At 40.6% G+C, this 25910-nt stretch overlaps 1 protein-coding gene and 1 pseudogene across 1 annotated transcript in view; both read right to left on the bottom strand.

Annotated features, from left to right (window-relative positions):
* The window catches only part of KCNK2 (potassium two pore domain channel subfamily K member 2), a 112259-nt gene extending 93757 nt beyond the window's left edge, over positions 1–18502 (bottom strand). Inside the window, exons 1-2 of the mRNA XM_024197732.1 lie at positions 18416–18502; positions 10372–10486 (exon numbers count right to left, since the gene is read on the bottom strand). Of these exons, the coding sequence (XP_024053500.1) occupies positions 10372–10417 (46 nt within the window). The 5' untranslated portion in view covers positions 10418–10486; positions 18416–18502. The remainder of the gene's footprint in view (positions 1–10371; positions 10487–18415) is intronic.
* A 773-nt stretch (positions 18503–19275) lies between these two features.
* LOC112105079 overlaps positions 19276–25910 on the bottom strand; it is a 117605-nt pseudogene continuing 110970 nt past the window's right edge.

Raw genomic sequence — 25910 nt, 5'->3', positions numbered from 1 at the left:
CGTTAGCCTTCTTGGCAACAAGGGCACACTGTTAACTCATATCCAGCTTCTCGTCCACTATAATCCCCAGGTCCTTTTCTAGAGAACTGCCACTTAGCCAGTCAGTCCCCAGCCTGTAGCAGTGCACGGGATTCTTCCGTCCTAAGTGCAGGACTCTGCACTTGTCCTTGTTGAACCTCATTAGATTTCTTTTGGCCCAATCCTCCAATTTGTCTAGGTCACTCTGGACCCTATCCCTACCTTCCAGCATATTTCTCCCTCCAGTTTAGTGTCATCTGCAAACTTGCTGAGGGTGCAATCCATCCCATCATCCAGATCATTAATGAAAATGTTGAACAAAACCGGCCCCAGGACCGACCCCTGGAGCACTCTGCTTGATACCCGCTGCCAACTAGACAGCGAGCCGTTGATCACTACCCATTGAGCCTGACAACCTAGCCAGCTTTCTATCCACCTTATAGTCCATTCATCCAATCCATACTTCTTTAACTTGCTTGCAAGAATACTGTTGGAGACCGTATCAAAAGCTTTGCTAAAGTCAAGGTATATCACGTCCACCACTTTCCCTGTATCCACAGAGCCAGTTATCTCATCATAGAAGCAATCAAATTGGTCAGGCATGATTTGCCCTTGATGAATCCACGTTGACGGTTCCTGGTCACCTTCCTCTCCTCCAAGTGCTTCAAAATGGATTCCTTGTCCTTAACAACACAGGCACCTCCTCTGCCAAATTTCAATTCTCTGCTCTCAAGCATGAAGGTGCTAGAGCTTTTCATCGAAACAATTGCAAGGTTTGTTTTTTTAACATGGGCAAAACAATTTATTTTTCTGTAATCTTATTTTTAGAAACGGCTGAACCATTTTTGCTGAAACTTTCCAAAAATACCTATCCCGAGGCTGACACCCAGCATGGAAAATTTCAGCCAAAATGGTTAAAGTTTGGTTAAGTTATAAGTGACCATAAATAGCATCTTGTAATGGGAAATGTTGGGCACCCTAAGTATAGACGGCATTACCAGCTCCCTGTACAATTCAGCAAACTAGAAGCAGAGATCTAACAGACATATAAAAATGAGAATGGAGAAGATTGTATTAAATAGCTTTGTAGATACTATGTTTTATATAAGAACTGGGGTGGGTGGATGGGAAAGCACGCAAGAAATTAAACTAAAGAAAAAACTGAGTGTTAAAGGCATATAGGTGGGATTTCTTTAAACAAAATAGTTCTTTATGTTAGAATAATATATTTTTAAAGATAGAAAAAATGCATTGCTAAAGAGCAGAAATGAGGTGTGGGGTGTGGGTTGTGTGCAAAGTAAGAGGCAGAGGGCCACATCTAGTTCCGGCTCCTAAAACCCCTCATCCCCTAGCAACCACCTGTGAAATGTCTCTCATCACCACATACTCATAACACCATCTGCTTCTCTGCCACCTTCTGCCTGCACCACCCCTAGGAATATCTGCAACAGGTTACTCTCCCCTTTCCCCCAGAAACATATCCCTGTCAGAAGCTCCGTGACCTCTACTTAACCCTTTGCATTTCCAAGCCAGTAGTAGAGGGAAGGCTCACTGCTGTGGCTTGATGGTGCCTTAACTGAAACCCTGGATAGAAAACGGAGGAAGGTTCTCTGGCTGGCAAAGTCCCATCGGTCACATACTGCAAAGGTCACAATGCAGAAAAAATGAAATAACTTGAGGAAAAGACAGAGAAGAATTTTACAAGAAACCCACTGACATCAAGATATTTACAAGGGGGATGAACTAGGCCCATGATGTGGCATATGTTAATTCAAAGTAGAAAAGCCTAGAGAGTATTCTTGGCATTTTTACATTTTAAAAGTCCCTGAGTTCCTCATAAGCAGAAATTTTCAGACACACAAAAATAGGTAGTAGAGTGTTTTTCTGATAACATCTCATACAGTCCTATCATATTCAGATTTCCCTTTGCAATTGCATCTGGTAAGGTGGAGTTCACAGCTGTATAGAATCTATACATTGTTTTAAGATATATCTATACACCAATTCCTTGTATGAAGTTAATTAGGCTAACACTTGTTGCTTTCTGACAGTAGGTTATTGCAACATCCTATTAATCTTTGACAGCCAGTTTCTGTAGCACTCAAGTAGAGGAATGCCCCAGAGGAATTTGCATCAGCAAAATTTAGTGCATTTATTCTAGTTTTGTTCAAGTGATAGCCTTGCATTGTAAAGGTCTGAACTATGCCAAGATGGAAAAAAGATCACATAACAGAACATTTCTTGGCCAACTATACTATATATTCTTTATCGTTATGAGGTCTCAGCATTTATAACCAGATAAACTAATACCAGTACTCTTTTGAAATGTAATATTTATACTGATCCTTGACAGCTCACTCAAATGTTTAGGGGAACAATACAAATGACCCCTCATTCCAGGGCTTGTTCTAAATTGTGTGGATGTTTGGAGGGGAGATAAGTGTAGGTGGGAAGATGTTACTTCATCTGTTTAATTTAAATTATATGGTGCCACTAAAAACTACACTGTACGCTTTTGCTGCTGGGTAGCACCAAAAATGAAAAAGAGAACAATTTGATGGAGATGAGTGGATGATACTACCTTATCCAGCTGAGCCAAGGAGAAAGGTCATTTGCAAACTCAAATCTCTACAATGACTATTTGGCATTATACAATATGTTTATGCTTTTGGTTACTGAGTTAACACATATTCCTTACAGCTGCAGTGAAAGTCTGCCAGCAAGGACAGTTAGCGGTACCATTTTACAATTGAGTCAAATCAATAAACTAGATAACAAGAGTTGTTTAAAAAGTGCTGATTTCACAAAAAATACTATCATCCACAGAGTTACATTCTTCCACAGAGCTACATGCAACATTCTTCATGATGAAATTGTATTTGAACCTATGTAGACCAGACATCTAATTACAAATGTGAAATTACAAAATTTAATTTTGTCTGCCAAATGCTAGTTCAGATCTGTAGACTAACATGATCCGCCTTCTAGAATACCAACAATTGTTTGCTATTTGCAATTGTTTCCTAAAACAGATTTTTTTTTTAAAAAAGTCTGCATTTTATTTCATGAAAATATGCATATTTCTTTATGCTTTATGATAACACTTGATATCTGTAATAAGGATCTAGGGATTTGGAGCCAAAAAGCATGAGAGTTTTAGTATTACAGTGCATTGTATTGGAAATCTAAGTTCCATATTGTCATGTATGGGATCAGTGCAAACATTGGTGGTTTCAGGCATGGGATATGCATTTTCACCCAAGACATCAAGTTTCAGGTGCACATAACAACTCTGGATGGCGAGCCAGCCAGAACCCAAGTTGATGAGAAATGTAGAGGCTGGTGAAAAGAGAGTGAAAAGAAGACTGAGAGAATAAGGGGGAGAAAGAAATGAAGCAATCTGCTTTGTAGACTTGGTTATAGAGGTTGCCAAGAACATTCTTTGGCTGGGGCACCAATACACCTAAAAAGTATACTCCAGAGCTCAGAAGTTACCTGTGGAACCATTAGATTCTTACATATGGGAGGACTTAAAAATAGGTGTGCAATGCTGCTGCAGCCAGCCCTCGAGACACCGGATTCTACCCCACAACTGCTGTGTAAGATGTTACGTTCTCTGGTGGTTTAAAAAATTACAGTTATTAAATATTATTCCTGTTGTTTGTGTAATTCTGATGCTTCGAGAAGTCATTGTAGGCAGCCTGGAGAAAAAGCGGCATTATTACAGCTGGCTGTGGTGGAGCTGGGATATTTGTAGGAGTCTATGGGCATTTTTTCATTATGAACATTATTACTGATGGATTTGTATGACGAGAAAGCTGTCATAGGGAAAAAGCTAAGTGAGCTCAAGGGACTGCAGAGGGTCTTGAAACTTTCATCTAACATGTTTCTTTTTACTTTTTTATATGTAGGTCTGAAACTGGACTTCTGGAGAGAGAGTTCCCCTTTCCTCACCTGCTATCCAGTAGTGAATTTTCCCAGGATGTAAAATGTAAGGGTTCTTCTCATGGAGACAGGCCTATTAGTTCTTCTCCTTCCAGCTTCCTACCAAGGGTAGGCAAAACTGAATGTGCACAGGCAACAAAGACTGTCCAGAGCAGAAAGGAATGGTGAAAAAGGTTTTTTTCCCCTATCCGCAGTGCTACCTCAAGTTTTATGTATTTCTTAACTTATTTTGTACAAAGGTCCTGGATCAGGAATGCCTTAATAGCATAGCTACCTTATATTTTTCATCATCCATAGTTCCCCAGGGAACTATGGTCAAACATGTGATCCAACATGTGATCCAACAACCCTTGATATGTCCCTCTGTTACTTACCTCTTTGTGAAGAGGTAACAGAGGGATATAATTTCTATATGAAACTAAACAGGGAGACATGAGTTCCAGGCAGCCACCATCTATTCTGTGTATATACCCAGAGTGGCCTAATTGTTTCCCATTTCTTTGCCATACCTGTAACAAAATCTTGCCCCCAGCAACTACGGAACACCAATGTTAGCCTCTGAGGTCCTTTCTTGGGCCAGGGTCTCGCATTGCTGAACAAAGCCAAGACCAGTTCCTTTTGACACACTTCCCTGTGTCACGTTCCCTCTACTTCCCTCTGAACATCAGCCATCTCTCAGCCATCCCTCCCTCGCTCCTTTATGGTCCATTCTTGCTGGCTGACAAGCTCAATTTTCACCCTCATCTCCCTCAGCAGCTGAGACTACAACTATCTGCTGGCTTTGCACTAGGGATTTCTGCACACTTCACCATTCTGCTGTTGGCAATAGGACCCTGCACTCACCAGCCTTGGGTGATGCTGAGCTGTTATCAAAGAGCTGTGTTTCTCTCAATGAGACTCCACCAGCCCATGCCACACTTCTGTTGCAGTCAGACACAACCAGCATAAAGCGTTCCTATATTCAAAATCTTTCTCTGCTCAAAGGGATACAGCAGAGACCACATGGGGCCATGGCATCTGCATCATCTTGCTTCTCTTCTCACACTTTTTACAAGGCAAAGTCACCTATTTAAAAAAAAACAAAACTAAAATTGAAACGTAATTAAAATTAAAAGTGTTAAACCCTGATCCTTTTAAATAAATACTCGTGTGTTATCTTTGCTTTTTGTTCATTGGTTTCTAATTCAGTAATTTTGGATACCCCAGTCAGAGAGCCATTAGTGAGATTTCGCTGAGCTGCTTCCTTCTCCTCTCAGTCCAACCTCTCTCACCTAACTGCATACCTCAAATGAGAATTTCAAGTAGCCACTAGCTTCACTTCTGGGTTTGAAAAAACGATTACTCCAGGAACCCAGCTGCAATGCACAGAGCTATAATGAATGCTGATTGATGTGGGCAAAGCAAGCACAAGCTTTCTGGGTTTGAGTGAATCTGAAACTCTAAATGAAATTCAAAGAATGTGAAACCATATGCATCAACAGCACCTAGAAAGTCTGTCAAAATTGGCATGGTTTGAACAGCTCTATCTATCTATGTACTCATGTGGCTCCATCACTATAGTATTTGAATTTACCCAATTGAAAACTCTTTTCCCTGTTTGTCCCTCTGATTGTGCGGCAGAGAAAAAGGTTCAACCACCATGATGAATCGCTAATTATAGGTTTGTCAATCCCTCCAGGTAAGTGGTAGCCAGTCTACTTGACAGTGATGGATAAATATATAACAGGAATTGTACCCCTGGGAGAAGGTTTAAACAAAAGTTCTATAGAGGCAAACCTTTCAGTCCCCTTAAGAATTCTGAGATGCCTAGATGCTACAGTGATGAGTGTGGTAGAAATGATTAGATAAAGATCTATATAGATGAGCAATTAAGAAAACCAGGGAACGTGCTGTCAGCTGTTATACTTAATAGCTATAATTTTCTGTAAATGGTAGTAATATCTTTCTCATGTATTCAAGTACATGGCTGAGGTATTGCTTGTTATTAAAGAATGAACAAATATAAGAAAATAATTATAAAGTTCCCTCTGGAATTCTGCATAGACTATCACATGAAAACTCTTTGGGGATGTCCATGGCCTGCATTTTCAGTCTCATGAACATTTAAAATATCAAATTTGGTAACTGCCATCTGTCCCAAAATTGGCAGGAATGCCTCAGTTTCATCAAGTGATACTGAGTCCTGATATTACAGAGCCTGAAATACATTTAGGACAGAAATTCCTAAATGTATTTCGGGCTCTGTAACATCAAGAGTCAGTATCACTTGATCACATGTCATCATGCTATAAGGAGTCAAATCACACACTGAGAATATTTTTTTGCAGGACCAGCAAAATCACAGCAAAAAATAACACTAGTTCTGATTTAATCACTTCTCTCAGGGTTTTCATGGCAGCCAAGTTTCCAGCACATCACAAGCCCTCTGCACCATCATCAATTTGCTTCCCTTGCCTTGTCTACACTACCGGGGTAAGTCGACCTAAGATACGCTCCTCTAACTACGTGAATAATGTAGCTGGAGTCGACGTAGCTTAGGTTGACTTACAGCACTACACCGTGCTGCGTCGATGGGAGACACTCTCCTGTTGACTTACCTTACTCCTCTCGTTCCAGTGGAGTACCAGAGTCAACCGGAGAGTGCTCTGCCATCAATTTAGTGGGTCTTCACTAGGCCTGCTAAATCGACCCCCATTGCATTGATTGCAGCAGCGTCAATCCCCGGTAAGTGTAGACATGGCCTCTGTGTCACGATGGGATGATGTGATGTCAAATATGTTACAAAGTAAAGCCATGACTTTGGGTGGGGGTAACTAGTACATTTTAGAAGTGAGGATAATTTCTATTGCCTAATTCAGTTTAGTATTTTGTTTATTAATCTAGGAAGGATTAGAAAACAAAAGAACAAACATAGTTCTTAATGTAGTGCCTATATTACTTAGAAACAAAAATAAGCCTTTGTGCAGGTCAAGAGCTGGTCAGGAATTTTCCATCAGTGGAAAATGCAGTTTCTGCACATTTGAAATTTCTGAAGAATTATTTTGATTTTGCCAAAATGTTTTGATTTTCTGTTAGGAAAAGTGATACCAAACGTTTAATTTGGGGTCATTTCAACCCAAATCTAATTATTTTGGCTTATTGACCTGATCCAAAATGTTGCATTTGAAGTTAGTTCAGCATTAAACTGCATTTCCCTGTTGTGACACATTGCCCCATGGGAGATGTAATTCTGAGGCCCAATACCCCCATTCTTTTCTATGGAGCAGGCTTGCTGTCCACAGTACTTCTCTCCTGTGCCTAAGCAGGATGATACATCAAGGAAGTCATATGGCTCCTTGAAAGGTCACCTGGCCTGGGATTATGGCCCTACGAAAGAATTGGGGCATCAAACCTGAATTACAACTTCTATGTGCCACCATAGGGGAATGCAGTTTAATATTGTATTGACTCTAAATGAAACATTTTGCGACAGTTCAACAAACTGAAACAAAACACATTTAGTTTCAGGAAAACCAAAATGTTTTGTTTTGATAGAAAATGCCAAAATGAAATATTTCACCATTTCCAAATCATTTTTTAAAAATGTGTCATTCCACAAAAGTTTTTGATGTTTCAATTCTTTGTCCTGATTCGGGTCACAAACAAAAGGTTAAAATATTAGAATGTCCTGCAGGAAGGATATTTTGATTTCACTCAGTTCTTTTCAGGACTGTGCATGCTGGTTTATTTGGAACTAAATGCCTTATTTCTTCCTATTGTTTAAAATATTCAAAATAATAGGAAGAAATGAGGAATTTAGAAAGAAAACCCTAATGAACTAGAATAAGTTCTTGACAACTTCTAATACATATTACACCATTAAAGTGAGATTAATTTGAGGCAAAAAAGCCTATTGATATTAGATAAAGAAGAGTGACTCAAGGCCAATGTCATAGCCTTGCTTCTGAATTCCCTTGATTTTGTTGGCATGTATTAGATTGACATTTATATTTTGATAATTTCTTTTATGTTTCACTATAGGTGACATCCTGGACTCATTGAAGAGCATATGAATTTTGCAATTGACTTCAATGGGGCCAGGATTTCATCCTATATGCTGATTGTTTTGGTTGTTTATGACTTGCCAAAACATTACAGACATACACACATATTATTATATATATTGTGACAAAGTTTCTCCTCTACCTTGGTGGGTCCTGCGCTTATTGGCGGATTTGCTCGCTTCACAGATTCACCCTGTGGGTCAGGAAACAGTCCAGAGACCTTCCCCTCTGGTAGAAGCTATAGTCCAGGTCAATTCCTCCTGTGTTTGATCAGGAGTTGGGAGGTATGGGGGGAACCTGGGCCCGCCCTCTACTCCAGGTTCCAGCCCAGGGCCCTGTGGACTGCAGCTGTTTAGAGTGCCTCCTGGTACAGTTGCACGACACCTACAACTCCCTGGGCTACTTCCCCATGGCCTCCTCCCAACACCTTCTTTGTCCTCACCACCAGACCTTCCTCCTGATGTCCAATAATGCTTGTACTTCTCAGTCCTCCAGCAGTACGCCTACTCACTCTCAGCTTCTTGCACACCTCTTGCTCCCAGTTCCTCTCACACACACTTCCTCTCCTCTGGCTCCCCCTGGCTTGACTGGAGTGAGCCCTTTTATAGCATCAGAGGGGCCTTAATTAGAGTCAGGTGCTTAACTGCCTCACCTGACTCTTAGCAGGTTAATTGGAGTCAGGTGGTCTATTAGCCTGGAGCAGCCCCTGCTCTGGTCATTCAGGGAACAGAAAACTACTTATCCAGTGGCCAGTATATCTCCCTTCTGCTACTCTACTGTTCCCAACTGGTCTGGGTCTATCACAATATGCACATACACACGCTCATGTATATACACAGATATAAACTTACAGACAATAAATGGAATATAAAATGCACCTATATAAAAGAGGAACTCAAGTCACTGTATTAAACACAATTGAAGAGAGCATCCTTTTCCTGGAAGAAATGTATGTAAAGATTACATTACAATAAAAATTTTAACGGTGCTAAAATGATCTGCATAATTGACTACATGCTGCATTTATAAATTTATTTTTTCTATAAATTTATAAATATTTTATGGGTGCCCATTCTATCCCCTACAGACTTATCCCATAATTTAAAATAAACAGGAGAACAAAAAGGACTGCACATACATAAATCAATATCTAGGATATAAGGAAGCTGCATTGTCTTGAGGTCAGAACAAAGGACTTAAAAAGTCAAATATTGCTTTTATTTACACCTGCACAGCAGAGAAATGGCTCTTAAGAGTTTGAAAGAGTCTACGTTGCCAACTGCTGACTAAGCATGTGGCCACAGACAAATCATCTGGCGGCTCTGAGATTCATTGAACCAAACAGGAACTTGCTGAAAAGCAAGCCAAGCTGTTATATGCTAGTCTGACTATGAAAGCCATTTTTATAATGGATTTTCGACTTGTCTTCACTACGGGGGTAAGTCCACCTAAGTTACGTTAGACTAAGTCGTAGTTTAGGTCATCCTACCCTAGTGTCTTCACTGCGCTGCATCGATGGGAGATGCTCTCTGGTCTACTTCCCTTACTCTTCTCGGAGAGCTGGAGTACCGGGGTCAACCAGAGAGCACTCTGCCATCGATTTAGCGGGTCTGCTAAATCGATCCCTGCTGCATCGATTGTAGCAGTGTCATCTCCCTGTAGTGAAGACCAGCCCTTAGTAAGGTCAGGGCCGGCTCTAGCATTTTTGCCGCTCCAAGCAGAAAAAAAAACAAAAAAAAAACCCCCGATCGCAAGCGGCAGCAACTCTACTGCCGCTTCATTCTACGGCAGCAGGTCCTTCGCTCCGAGAGGGAGTGATGGCCCCGCCGCCAAATTGCCGCCGAACGGCCGGACGTGCCGCCACCCTCTTCATTGGCTGCCCCAGGCATCTGCTTGCTACGCTGGTGCCTGGAGCCGGCCCTGAGTAAGGTTAAACTGAATCCCTAGAAGTTTCTCATCTCACTTGGAATTTATAAAGGACAACAGTAAAAATGCATGATTGCAGAGATTTGCAGCTCAGCATACCACAATGGCTTAATGCACATATTTGATTTAAAACATCTAATATTGAGCTATTTTGATAACATAGCTACTAAATTCAAACATTACTTTCTCCTCACAAAACTTTTTCACATTCTATTAAAGACATATCACAGAAATCTACTTCTCATTAATGGGTCACTTAGATAGTCTGCATCCCTGAAGGAAATCTCGTATTTCTATCCCTAAGGCTACATTGTAACTCTATTATAAATTAGAAGATTTGCCATCATTACTATTAATCCCCACTGCCATTCATGCCCACACATATTTGAAATTAAATTACAGCTCATGTACTGTAAAAATATAATAAGTTGTGTCCTACCTATGGTGGTAATAACAGTGCCAGCAAAGAAGAAGGAACTTCCCATGTCCCAGTGACTGATTTGAGATGTGTTTCTTAAAGGTATGATTCCTGTATTTATTGCTGCCACTACGTGCTGCAAGTTTAAAAAAGATACTTGTCAATATTCATGAAACATAAACAATGATGTTAACATACATTATGCAGTAGATTCACAAAGATAAAGCCACTTATTAGAGGTAAACAATGAAAAAGGGAAAGGCTCACTTTGGTCAGTTGGAGTTTTGCCATTGACTTTAATGAGGCCAGGATTTAATCTTTAGAGTAAATCTCAAACATAAAGGACCAATTTCTGCAGTCCTTAACGTCTACTGGAATTTTAATGTGTCAGGACTCCACAGCTGGACCTCAAGGCATCAAGTGCTTGACGAAGCCCACTGAAGTCAATAATAAGAACCTTCTTGACTTCAATGAGTTTTGGATCGCCCTAACTAGAGAAAACAATCAGAGTTAAAAATTTAACCCTTTCTCGGCGTACAGAAATACACATATTACATGAACACTTTAAATTTAGTTTCCCAACTACTGTTCACATTGACTCCATGGAACTATCTGTCAGTAAGGCAAGCAAGATTTGGTCCATAGTTTTAAAAAACAGAGCCACATCATCCCATCAGTTGTTAAAGAGAGATTCCCACTTATATCAGTGGGGAAGTCTGCTTTAAAATGCTGGTAAAATATGTTCCAGAGTAATTAAGAACATTCATAGAGGATAGAAAATGTAATAATTAAATATCTTTAATTGTATGATAAGGTTATTAAATCTTCAATATGATAACCACAAATTCAGAATTAAATATTATACGATCATTATCCATATAAGTTGACCTCTAGATTTATACTATTATATATGTAATGCAGGTAATTATTGAAAATGTATTTCTCGAACACATCAGTTCTCTCAATGGAAATGAATGAGCACAATTTTTGTGAAATTTACGTTTTCACAAAAAATTCCCAAATCCTGCAATGTCAACTCACTGAGATTTATCTTATCACAAAAAAGTCCCTGTGTAGCAGTCTTTAGTGCAGACAGGGCTGGCTCCAGGCACCAGATGAGAAAGCATGTGCCTGGGGCGGCACATTGTAAGGGGCGGCATTCCAGCCAATCTGCTCCAGAGCCCCCGGCCGGCTCCCTGCGCTCCGCCAGTCCCTGCCCAGCCCTGCAGGGGCATGGACCCCGGCCCGGGGGGACAGGAACTAGCGATCCCCGCCGCTCACCATGCCGCCGGGCTCCCCAGGATGCGCCACTCTCTGCCGCCTGCACTGGCCTCCGCCTCCTGTGCCGCTCTGAGCCTGGCCCGGCTGAGCCACCTTTAAAGGAGCGGCTGAGCCAGCACCTCCTGCAGCCCCCGGGGGCTCCGCCTGCCCGACTGAGAGAGGCACCCCAAGGCCGGAGGGGGGAGTCCCTCTTGCCCAGCTGTGAGCAGGCTGTGAGTGGCTGCCCACGGGAGGAGGGAGCGAGCGGGCACCACCCTTCACCCCCCTGCGAGCTGCCTTGATCGCCCTCCACGTGCTCCCTGCGGCTGCCAGTTTGTTTGTTTTTTTTGCTTGGGGCGGCAAAAAAGCTAGAGCCGGCCCTGAGTGCAGACACATACCAGTATTTATTTTATTTTTAAACATCAAGAAATAATGCTATTTTAAAACTTATTAAACTGTTTATTGAAATATAAATTAAGGGTGTATTCTGTAACATTCACTTAAAGCAGAACAAATTTTACAAGTGATCATTATATTTGGTAATTGGTGTTTCAAAAACCAACAAATAGGAATACAATATTTAAGTGAATGTTTTAACTGCCCAAGGCCTAAGCACAGGTATTGTGAACTTAGTTATTCCATATACTGGAATAGCTCTCCATGTGGACATTCTTCCAGTGACTTTATTCCAGAATAATACAAAGTGAAGTAATTATTCCAGAATAAAATCACTTTTACTCCAACACACACTGGGGAATTTTTCAAGAATAGAAAATTAATAAAATTAGAACTATTCTAGAATTGCTATGCCAGTCAATTTCTCCCATATAGACAAGTCCTTAGAGCCAGCATGTTCAACGTGCTACTTTCAAAGGTCAGTTGCTTGAGCAGTAGCTGTTAGGAAGCCAAGAACTGCAACCATATGTCTTTAAAGGTTTTAATTTTGATTTGCTTTAAAAATAGCAGTGGTCTGAAAGTTCAGATGCGTATTCAAAAGTTTGGATGCCTATTCATAACTTAACTCTAGTCTGCTTTCCCCACCATTGTATTTCATTTCACAAGCACCCGCTCCCGTGAGCAGCTGCATACTGATTGCTCAGACAACAGGACTAGGTGTTTGTAATATGGAGCACCAGGGGTTGAAAGCAAAGCTGCAGGCTTTCTGTGCCCAGCCTCAAGGCAAGGGATCTCTTCCCCCCTGCTTCTGAAAGACAGGTTATGTACAGGCACAACCTCCTCTTCCCTCACCTCCCATCCTCCAAAGAGACTAGCATATTTTCAAAGAGGTGGCACACTATTATTATTAAATAGTAACAAATAGAAATAATAATGTCTAGCTCTTATGCAGTGCTTAATTATTAACCCCAATCATCACATTTTTAAAATAAGAAATGGAGGGCCCTTAAATGAAGATAAGAGGCAGGATTGTCCTCTTACTTAATGCAGGTGTAAATCAGAGTTACACTAGTGTAAAAATTGGTGAGAGAGGAGAAATCAGATCCAATATCTGTAAATTGTATATATGCTTACTGACAGTACTCAGAAGACATATAAACTGCTGTGACTTAATATTCTATTTATGGGGTTAGGGCATACATATGGAATCACAGAGATGTAGGGCTGGAAGAGACCTCAAAAGGTCATTTAACCCAGCCCCCTGCGCTGAGTATACCTAGACCATCCCTGACAGGTGTTTGTCTAACCTATTATTAAAAACCTCCAATTCTGGGGATTCCACAAGCTCCCTTGGAAGCCTATTCAAGAGTTTAACTCCCCTTACAGTTAGAAAGTTTTCTCTAATATCTAATCTAAATCTCCGTTGCTGCAAAGTAATCTTCTTGTCCCACCATTGGAGGACATGGTGAGCAATTTCTGCAGTCCTCTTTACAACCTTTTACATATTTGAAGACTGTTATTAGGTCTCCCCTCAGCCTTCTTTTCTTCAGACTAAACATGCCCAGTTCTTTCAACCTATCCTCATAGATCATGTTTTCTAAATCTTTTATTGTTTTTGTTGCTCTCCTCTGGACTTTCTCTCGAATTTGTCCATATCTTTCTTACAGTGTGGTGTCCAAAACTGGACGCAGTGCTCCTCCTGAGGCCTCACCAGTGCTAAGTAGAGCAGAACAATTACCTCCCATATCTTATATACGACACTCCTATTAATACATTCCAGAATGGCATTTGCCTTTTTTACAACATCATACTATTGACTCACATTCAATTTGTGGTCTACCATAACCCCCAGATCCTTTCCTGCAGTACTACTGCCTAGCCAGTTATTTCCCTTTTTGAATTTGTGCATTTGATTTTTCCTTCCTCAGTGAAGTACTTTGCACTTGTCTTTATTGAATTTCAACTTATTGATCTCTGACCAATTCTCCAATTTATCAAGATCATTTTGAATTTTAATCCTGTCCTCCAAAGTGCTTGCAACCCCTCCCAACTTGGTGTCATTCACAAATTTTATAAGCATACTCTCTACTCCAACATCCAAGTCATTAATGAAAATAATGAACAGTACTGTACCCAGGACAGATCCCTGTGGGACCCCACTTGATATGTCCTCCAAGTCTGACATTGAACCATTGATAACTACTCTTTGAGTATAGTTTTTCAACCAGTTGTGCACCCATCTTACAGTAATTTCATCTAGACCATATTTCCCTAGTTTGCTTTTGAGAATGTCATGTGGGACTCTCATCAACAGAACTTGGTCCAATAACAGATATTACCTCACCCACCTTGTCTCTCTAATATCCTGGGACCGACCACGGCTACAGCTACACTATATATGTGAGACTGTGTCAAACCTTACTAAAGTCAAGCTATATCATGTCTACTGCTTCCCCCCGTCCACTAAGCCAGTTACCCTGTCAAACAAGGAAATTGGTTTGAAATGATTTGTTCTGAACAAATCCATGTTGACTATTACTTATCCCCTTATTATCCTCTAGCTCAGCGGTGGCCAACCTGTGGCTCCAGAGCCACATGCAGCGCCTCAGAAGTTAATATACAGCTCCTTGTATAGGCACCAACTCCGAGGCTGGAGCTACCGGTGCCAACTTTCCAATGTGCCGGGGGGTGCTCACTGCTCAACCCCTGGTTCTGCCACAGGCCCTGCCCCCACTCCACCCCTCCCCAGAGCCTGCAGTGCCCTGGCTCCTCCCACTCCCCCCCCCGAGCCTCCTGCATGCCACGAAACAGCTGAAGGAGGGAGGGGGAGGCACTGATCGGCAGGGCTGCCAGTGGGCGGGAGGTGCTGGGAGTGGGGGTGGGGGTGGAGCTGATGGGGGGCTGCTGATGTATTACTGTGGCTTTTTGGCAATGTACATTGGTAAATTCTGGCTCCTTCTCAGGATCAGGTTGGCCAGCCCTGCTCTAGATACTTACAAACTGACTGTTTAGCAATTTGTTCCAGTCTCTCTCTAGGTATCAAAGTTAGGCTGATTGGTCTATAATTCTCCAGGTCCACCTTTTTGTCCCTTTTTTTTAATAGCTATAGTTCAGATTGTAAATATATCGAGTAAAAAAAATCAGAGTTCAATGTTGGATTGGATCTGGACAACAAGGCCTTGTGTACACTAGCACATTCTACATCAGTTAACAGTAATGAGTGCACCTGGTATTGATCACTGTTTAAATTTTAGTGTAGAAACACAAACTATTTTAAGCAACATGTCAAAAAGATCTGTTATACTAATTTAGTTATACAATAATAGTACAATACAAAATATTCCTTTTGCTATTGGAAATTTTGCTGTACTACATTCAGTAAGTCTCAGACCACACTTAGAGGTGCAGCATGGTTTCACTTCAATGTGGAAGGGTTTTGATCATAAATCCCTGCACCTGGAAATCGGAACATACTCCCTAGTGTGTATGTGATGTGGTAAAGCAGGAGATCAATACACTTTTATGGGACTATTCATGTTTTATTGTGGTTCTTCTGTATTGCAGTAACACTGTACAGAGCAATGCACATGTTTTAAAGCAGTTTTACCAAGACTGACCTTTCTAACGTGATAGATGCGAAATGTTTTCTGCACTTTATATTGTCACTGAAAATTTTTCAGACTACAGTACATCATTCTTATATATAAGGTCTGTTAATGTATCCTCATATTTTACAGATTAACACTATCAATGTCATACCTATGGTACACTACAGTTGATCACTACTTCAAGAGATTTCTCCCTTGGGCAAAAGGGTACAACTTGAAGATGTTTTTAGTCACAAAGGGACAAGAGATGCCAGTCTCCATTATAAACTTGTTACATTTTAAAACAAACACCTTTGTGCTTTCTCTGATGCTGCCCTTCACGGTTGGAAGGAGCTCCCTGTAAACCTCCGCAAAGCCCTGTGATTATCCACCTTCAAATCCCTCCTCAAAACTCTTATTTTGCTGTGATGCCTACAAAAAACCTGACTGTTTTAGGCTGTTGGTGTGCAAAGACCACTGCCTATGATGCAGACCAGTATCGTCTCCTTGTTTCCTTGTCCTTCCACGTCTGTCTGTCTGTCTGCCTCCAGCTGTCGTACATAGATTGTAAGCTCTTTGGGGCAGTGGCCATCGTTTTGTGTTCTGTGTTTGTACACAGCCTAGCGCAATGAGGTCCTGGTCCATGACTAAGACTCCTTGGTGCTACAGTAATACAAATAATCAATAATAATATCTCCAGTTGATATAAATCCACATAGTTCCCTTAATTTCAGAACTGGGGATGTGGTTCAAAGCATCCAATATAGTCTTTGACATCTCTCTTTTTAATGTGTCTGCCCTACCGACCGCAAAGTTACCTAGAACCATGGTTCGCAAGCCTTTTAGTACTTAGAGATATTTTGGCTCCTCAGAACAGAATACAATATTTTTACTGACTCAGGACACCAGATTCAATAGTTCAAGAGACTAGATTCAAGAGGCACACTAGAGTTTAGACAGTTTTGTGACTTTTTTCAACTATATGATGTATGCTTAATTATAAAAGCCAATCTAATCCAGGTTTTTTCAAACTATAATTTGAAAATATGGATTTATGGCATGTTTGGACACAGCCTAAGATTTTACCAACAAGGATGGGCCTGGTTCAAACTGCATAGATGCACAATGATTGGTTGAATCTGTGATAGCACCAGACATAAGTCAGTTTCCAAGTTTAAACTATTTCTCTGTTTAATTTTCACAGAAATCATTGCTGAAAATCCAGACTCACAGAACCAGCACTTTCATAGTTTCATCACTGAGTTCTTTGTCCTCTGCTTTAACTTAACGTTGGAATGGAGTCAACAATTACCGAGAATGGGTTTAGAATCCAGTCAGTATCTGGAGATTAATGTTCAACGCCAAGAAAATATTAATCAAAATGGGAATACAACCCAGACAAATTAGTTGATCTTTGATCTTTAATGGCATTTTGATTATTTTCACTTTGTTCTTTTAAAAAGTCTGATAACACTGGAAACATCTCAATAATTCCCTTTTCAGTGTGACTTCACCAAAGACAAAGTTTCTTCATGAATCCCTTGATCTTCTCTTTTATATCTGGTATATTTGTACTTCTACCTTGAAGCGTTAGGTTCAGTGCATTCAATTTGCCAAATACGTCCATTAGGTAAGTCAAGAAGTCCACATTGCATGTGTAATCTGAAAGGTCTGTTTTCCCAAGGGGGAAATTCTCATTTCATCATGCAATTCAAAGAGGGTTGTAACACTTTCCCCCATCCCCAGCACCAGACCTCACTGTGAAACAGAAGCTGAGTGGGCTCAGAGCTCATCTAGTCACACTGCATACTAAAACAATGTGTGTTCACTGCCTGGGATTTTACAAAATTAATAATTTTAATAACAATTTTAAGGGCCTCATGTACTTCAGGTTGCAACTTTTTTGATGCCAAAGCTTGGCATTGAATTATGCCGTGTATCCAGACTGCTGCTGACACCACTTGATTTGTGCTGCACCTCCACTGGTCTTTCTGGTCATAGCTGCTGCCTCATCAGTGCAAAACCCACCTACATAGTCCATTTGAGACTTTCCTCTGCTATGAATGTATCAAGGGTCTTGAATATTTCCTCAGTGGTTGTTTGGGTTGGGATTTCTTTGCAAAATAGAAGTTCTTCAACTATTGGACCAGCTGTGACAAATCTCTCATAACATAGAAGCTGAGCCATATTGGCTATGTGTGTGGATTCATCAAGGTGCAGTGCAAAATATTGACTCCTCTTTCCTTGGTCTATAAACTTGGTCTATCCTGGACATTTTCTGCATCCATCAGTGCATCGACAGATGGCATTATGTGACATAGGAATGGTTTTCAGTGTCATGGCTGCGTGCTCACTAATCATAATTCTATACATCTAGTATTGCTGGAAGTAGAAGGGCCTTGCCTATGGTGTGTGCCTGTTTGCATTTTGCACTTCACCTGGTCACAATATAAGATGCTCCTATGGCTTTGTGAGGAGCAACTGTTTCTTTAGACAGGACTTTTTTTTAATTCCCAAACACCAGGGGCTCCCCCATGAACCATTTGTGGCTCCACAAGGAAGCAATGGCTGACAGTATAGGAAGCACTGACCTAAAATACTAGTATAAAACTCCCATTGATTTCACTGGGGCCAGGATTTCACCCTTAATGTACAAATAGCAAGATATTTATTGCCAGTGCCTATTTATCTTTGTTTCTGGTTTCCATTTTATTTGTCAATCTTCTGCTTTTCCCCTTGACTGCTGCCTTGCTGTAATAACAGTAAAAGCACAGCCATTTCATTTGTCACAAGTTTGGCATGACACTGCCATCTTTACTTACAATTTTTTTTTCCTGTCAACTTTGTCCTTCATTGGCGCAGCCCTACTTATCCCGTGGTGTAATTAAGTCTGTGTATCTCTAGCGGTGCTGTATCACTTTCCTTTAGCCTGAAAAAGTTAGAATCATGGAAATTCTGTATAATCTGTACTTTTATCATCACGGACTCAAATTTATTCCATTCAGCCTCTTGAGATGGTTTACAAGATTTTAACAGGGAGGTTCCCGGACTTAACTTTACTACTGTAAAATACATTGTAAAATGTGACCGGCTTAGTAGACTAAATTATTTTGTGTGTGTTACCATAATTCAAATTCTGACTTAAAATTTACCTCTACTGCACTACCTATAAACCACTCAACAATAGCTAGGCAATTGGTGTGCTGACACTTTCACTTATTGAGCTAGTTAGGATTGTTTCTCTGGTTACCTTATCCTCCCTCAATTTATTTGTTTATCCACCTCTTATTGTCTCCTCATATGGTGCAGCTAGATTGTAAACTCACTGAGCCAGGGACTCTCTGTTTATTATGTCTGTGTGCAGGGCCTAGCAAAATGAGACTGGTTGAAGGCTTCTATGTGCTACCATAATATACAATAATAATAATAATAAATAATAATAATAAATACATTAATAGTATTCAGAATAGTTTGTTCACAACTTACTGTTCTTTAATTCTTTTTTTCGTGGTTACATTGTGTTCTATTCCTTGGCAGTAAAGAGAATTGAACTTTCCAAAGTGTCTAAGTGACTTAGGACCCTAACACGCATTTTCAAAAACAATATAACCACTTTAGCAGCCTACGGGAGTTGCTGAGTCCCTAAGTGCCTATATCACTTTTGAAATTGGCACTTAGTGTCCTAAGTCACTGAGGAACATTTTGAACTTCTACCTGAAAACTCAATCTGTAGCTTTTCTGCTTGAAATAAGAGCAGTGCCAAAAACAAAACACTGTCAACTTTGAATCCCCTTTTAAATTCAGTATCAACTCTGTATCCATCCTTTAGCTATGCAGCCATCTCAAAGGGGTCAATATACACATACAGAATCTGCCCCAAAGTCATCAGCTCCCACAGTGTTACTCCAAAACCCCACACATCACTAGCACTGGAAATTTCATTGTTAACAAAGCTTTCAAGAGCCATCTACCACATTGGCCTGTTTTCATTATCTCCCAGACAATGATAATCCATGGGGAATAGGTCTTGGGATAACACATTGTCTGTAATCTTAACTTAAAGTGCATCATCAATGACCCAGTTTCTAGCAGCCATGTCTTTGTGAGTGACCTCCCTTCTGGCTAAATAGCTCATTCCACGGATAATCTGAAGCCATATGAACAAGATCCTGCTGGGAAGTTGCCTGAAGATTGTGGGCATCTACGAACTTGCACTGGGGCAGGAACAGCTTAAGGTTCCCCCAGTTCATGTAAGGCAGCAGCATCATGGGTTTCTCCCCATCTTCTCTACAGACATGGGTGATAGGGAACAGGTTCCTCTGAATTCCCTTTATATAGTAATTTTAGAAACTTTTTTCTTGCAAATACATTGCATAGTCATTAATTTGTCCTTTTCATACTGCAATACATTGGGATCGTATAGGAATCTATATCTAGAGGCTGTCTCTGGTTTGCCTGATAGGCTCCCATACACAACTGTGTGAATTTACAGCTAAAACTAGAGACAAAGTTTCAGCCTTTTAAAGCAGCAAGTTCCCCCTGTACAAATACAAGACAACTGTCCTAGTTCCAGAGTTCCAACTGAGCAGTGTCTTCAGTAAGGCAAAAATGGAGTAAGTTGTACTGAGTGCAAGCAGTGAATATTTGCATTTGTCTACTCTATGCTTTTATGAAACAATGTAGTATATAACCATGAGTACTCATCAGAAACAAACTGGTATTGTTTCAACTATAAACAATACAGCTCTATTCTAGCACTGCACTAGTCCAGCTGAGTAGTTAACTCCTTGACTATCTATCCAGAGATAAAAGTGAAACCATCTTAAAATATCTTTCTGATTAAATAGAGAATACATACTGTTTTGTTCCCACTGATTTCCCAGCAATCAAAAGTAGCTTGTGTTTCCTGGCAGTACATAAACAAGGGACCCAATACTAGGAATAGTCATGAGGCACTGCCTAGATGCAGGGAGTTTAGCAGCATGTTAGATTCAGAAGATGGATCCCCTCAGAACAGACTGGTGTCCATTCAGAAATAGGGACTGGACCAAACTGTTGACAGGGATCTTTTACAGCAGATCAAGTCCAAACCCTGCTTATAATGTAGATTCCTCTACACTATGGCGTTGTACATCAGGGATACAGGCAGAGATGGCATGCTTGACTATGGAATGAAGCAGATAATAGCATCTGGATATTTATTTTTAGCAAGAATGGAGTAGACAGGATCTAGGAAAGGGAGAGGCACCTGGATGGAAACTAGGGGACAGGAGAAGGTGGGGAAACAAGAGGAGAAAAATAGAAATAGGCCACAATTCAACAAGGTGGGACAACTCATATACACCTCTACCTCGATATAATGCTGTTCTCGGGAGCCAAAAAATCTTACTGCGTTATAGGTGAAACCACGTTATATCGAACTTGCTTTGATCCACCAGAGTGCGCAGCCCCGCCCCCCCGGAGCGCTGCTTTACTGCGTTATATCCGAATTCGTGTTATATCGGGTCACGTTATATAGGGGTAGAGGTGTAGTTACAGTTAAGAATGAGCTAAGTGCTTTGAGTGGCAGGGGCATGCATGGCGGTGGAGGCACAAAGTCCAGTACCTGGGCTTCCATGTGTAAATTGCCTTAAATGAGACACCTCAAATTGTTCCCAACACGCAATAAAGAAGGTATATGTACCCTTGATATTTGCACTTCCTTATGATCCTCAATTCTCAAGTGCTCCAGAATGGCCTTGTATATAAAAAAGCTGATGCAATTGCAGTTTCAATCGCCAAAAGAATATCCTGCGGCATCAGTTTTTTATAGGCAAGGTCCTTCAAAGTTTTCAAGGCTAACACCTGCTGCTTGCAAGCTGGGAACTAGCCAGAGCATGCTGTGTTGTTTTGTGTGGTGTGGGGCTATAAATGTTAACAACCACCCACTTTAAATCCCCTGGAAAAAGAAAATTGCCTGCATGGTAGCTGTGCAAAATAGAATATCCCACAGAAATGGTGCCCTTAATTTTGCGGTTAAAAGAAATTAATAAAAACTGATCTAATTTTAATAAATCAAGCTTATAAATCTCAGATTTACAAAGTATATTTCAGGACCTACACAAACCCTGTGTCTCAGGTCAGTTATATATTATGATATCTCCAGAAATGACACAGCAAGAACCTTTTTAATACCTGGAAGAGAAACAAGAAATCCCACTTAATCATTTTAACTGCATAATAGTTTTCTACTGAATCTGAGAGGTTGCATCTGAAGGAGCCTCTTTGGCTAAAATTAAAGAACACCCTTCAGAAAATGCAACAGCATTAGTTTCCTGGGACTAAGAGACAAGATGTGAAACATTTTATGCATAGGACAAAAAGTCAATTAGAGGAGAGGTGCAGTGTAACGTAAAATATATTCTAGTTACAAAGAAGCATAAAAACAGCTAAAATAAGTTTTTAAAGTGTGAAATATTTTTAGAGAGGAAATTAATTACATAGGAAGCAGTTATCCTGACATTCTGGTAATGAAAGTTAAGGCACAAGGAATGCAGCTCCAGTTATTTTTATAACACCCACAAACATACTAAGCTTTTCTCAGAAGACAAATAGAAGACAGGTTCCTACCTCAAGGAGTTCACAGTCTAAATGGTGAATGCATAGACAAGGGAGATTTTAACCAACAAAGGGTTAGGGTGAAGACAGACATAGGTTATGGAAATATGATGACAGGGACCCTAGCCTTGCAAGCTAATCTGCAGAGGTGGATCTCTGAGCCCATGGGGAACGCCATATAGATCCCCTTGTGGGAATGGGGTCATAGTCACTCAGGTTAGATACATCCAGGTGGTTCACAAAATATTTCTAAAAACCTGAACATATTTTTTGTAGGAAGTCAGTTTTCAGGAAGAACCTGCATACTTTGGAGTAAACTGGCCTTAAAATTCTGTGGCAGAGTCCTTCACTTCTGGGGCCCTTTGGTGCAGCAGACTGGAGACTATGTGGCATCTTCATTTAAATTTTTAAAAGTAGGTTTTTCCTGAATTAAATAAGAAAATGAATAGTACAATCAGTGCCTTTGACCCCTGTGTTGTTTATTTTGATATTACATTCCCCACCAGTTTATGATGCGGGATAAGCACATTTGTAAGATGTTTCTGCTAAAAGAATCAGCAGTGAAATATAGTCATTAACATTAATGACATCTTTAGTTTTAAGTCTTGAGGTATATTTAGTTAAAGTGTAATCTATAGGTTTCAGCGTTAACATACTGAGATGACTGGAGCAGTTCATGCTTCTCTGTGATATTACTTCAGTCTGTACAGGCTCCAGCAGACACGTTAGCATTGTGCTCTGTTCAGGCATAAGGAGGTAAAGGAGATGGCAGAATGCTACAGGGAGGAAGGAATGAGCAAAATATCATCTTTTTTCACTCTAGCTGGGTCCTAGCATCCATACAGATTGTTTGTTCCTCATTGCTATGAAGCAACCCAGCAGTCAGCCCTGGGCAATCCACTTTGGCTCACACCCCACTCGTTGGGACACACCAGTCTAAGGTATTTTAATCAAGGGATGAAATTTCTTTTATTTACAACATTTTAATGCTTATGTGTTAAATTACTTTTCCGTTGAATATGAACAGATTTTGTTGTTGTTTTTTATTTTATAAGGGCCTACCTTAAAAGCTGAGCTGCATTTAATTGGGTAGCATTTAAATAAAAAGTTCTTCTCATTTCTCTAATCAATTTTCTCTTTGGCAGGAGATGACAAAGTAGGGCTCTTATTGCCAAGTTCTCACTCTACTCAGGCATCCCAAAATACATTGCAGTGCTGACTTCATTCTCTCTTAGGAATAACTCCAGAGTAAGGAAGCAACCTGTGGGCTGGGAAGCCAATCCATTTTTCCCCAATAGACAAGTGTGTTGAACATTCTCATTTTTATATTCTGTGAGGTATATATTCCATAGGGTACAGAATATTGGGTATAAAATAAGAATACTGACAATGTTAGAAAGTTGTTGACTACACAATTCAGTCTGACTCACCTTTCCCCATAGACAGACTTTCTGCACTTGCATTTATTGTAGGGGTACTATCACCAACCCAATATATACTAAAATGTCTTTGTAGAGCAAGAATGCAACATATTAATGAAAGCAGCCACAAAAAAAGTGTGTGTGTGTGTGTGTGTATATATCACTGATTCTCAAACTTTTGTACTGGTGACCCCTTTCACATAGCAAGCCACTGAGTGAGACCCCCCCTTATAAATTAAAAACACTTTTAAATATATTTAACACCATTATAAATGCTGGATGGAAAGCAGGGTTTGGGGTGGGGGCTGACAGCTCGCGATCCCCCATGTAGTAACCTCGCGACCCCCTGAGGGGTCCTGACCCCCAGTTTGAGAACTCCGAGTCCTGATATATACGATACTATAATTTCACATGAGGATTGGCCAAAAATAGACTGATCATTAGAGATGTGTATTGCCGAATGTCTTCAAAACTCTGTTACTGAGCATGTGTGCACAAGTACAGCAGAGGATTCTACCAGGTACTTTGCAATGTACTCTGTGCAACTGAGTTTGAAAACTGCCTCAAACATTTTCAAATTTTCAGCAGCAGGTATACTATAGGAACAATCCCACACTAGATCTAAATAGATTTTTTCTGTCTCTGATTCCTGTAGTTCTTTGTATACCAGTTGCCAGAGTATTCCCAGGTCTACACCAACTTCTGCCAGTGTAGAATTGGGTGGCAAAAAGACATACCAAGGAAGGTGTAAAGGATCCTTAGTATAAATGAGAATCAGGCCCATATAAGTATACACACAGGCATATACTTTTAGCAACACCCACAACACTTTAAAGAACATCTACACTTTAATCCTGTTGTATGGCAATTCTTTGTTAAGTTGGCCCTGCCATACAACGCAAGATGCTCAGACTGAGCAACAGCAACAACAAAAACACCTCTCAGGTTATTTACATAGCTTTTGTTCAGCCAAAAAATGACACAGCAGCAAAGTCTCTGGCCACATTCCCTTCATGCAGTTTAGTAGTCTGCAAACTCTGAACAAGATTTTAAAAAACTGAACAAAACATAAGCCAGGCAGATCTTGCATCTCTAGAGCTCTCCATCCTGACTTCAGCAAACCCATCTTTTTCTCTCCTGATAATGGCTGAGTCCCTTTTAAAGACCCTCTCAGCTAAAACTTTGAAACCCTAGGTTTTAATCTAAAAAATGAACTGCTGCCTGGCTTTTTTTGTGCCTCTTTCTATAGGGATGATAAAAGGCAGTATAAAGGCAAGCTCCCCTGGAAGAGGCGCATATCTCATCACTGCCAACTTGATTTTTGCCATGCACAACATATGGTGAACCAGGTGATATTGCCTGTAATGTTGATTTACATTAGACTGGCCTAAAATGACACTGAAAGTTGGCATCCAGTGTTTGAACCCTGACCCCACTGAGTACAGAGCCATTATGCCTATGGTTGTGCATGTTTTATGCCTTCAGTACTTAGGGAATATCTCAAAAATTGTTATGCATCTTGATTAAGCATGTAGGGTCACACATTGCTGTACGTCATCTCAGGCAGGTTTTTATTACAGTATACAGAGCAGACAACTGGCATGGTTTCCACTGAAGATGGTTTGCAGCACTGGATCATGGAAGTTAGAGATGGAAAAAGTCATTAAGTCCATCTCTCTGCCCAAGCAGGAGTGATACCGCTGGACTGGGCTGACTCTCCCTCCCACTCCCACCATTTGTTAGCAAGAGCCAGTTCATTGTTCTGAGGCAGCTGTTTCACCAAAAAGGTGAGCGTGTCCCATTTCATTAGCCTTTTATATATTCTAAACTGCGTAACACCTGTCCATTTTCTTGTGCTTCATATCAAAACATATAGAAAACTGGAATACATTTCACACTCAGTACCCTGGAGTGATCCATACCCTCCCACGAATCTGTAAAAAGACAGTCTTCCAGGAATTCAAAAGCCAGCCAAGAAAATTGTGGGTGCTAAATAGTTGGCATTAAAACACAGTCTTTTTACCACAGAAGAACTGCTGTGGGGTATTTTGGATATTTTCTGATACCCTGACCTGAGTGCATGCAAGCCAAGAGACTTGTGTATTATAACAAGTCAAATGGCAGAGAAGCTTTTATTAGGGAAAAGGGAAACTAGATGGACACTAATAGGCTAGAAAGCGACAGAGTCCTGTGGCACCTTTAGACTAACAGACGTATTGGAGCATAAGCTTTCATGGGTGAATACCCACTTCGTCAGATGCATGTAGTGGAAATTTCCAGAGGCAGGTATAAATATGCA

This window comes from Terrapene carolina, unplaced genomic scaffold (genome assembly GCF_002925995.2).
Source record: "Terrapene carolina triunguis isolate 2854851 unplaced genomic scaffold, T_m_triunguis-2.0 Scaffold120, whole genome shotgun sequence".
Lineage (NCBI taxonomy): Eukaryota > Metazoa > Chordata > Testudines > Emydidae > Terrapene > Terrapene triunguis.
Note: the sequence above shows the minus strand (reverse complement) of the source record. Positions and strands in the feature narration are given on the sequence as shown.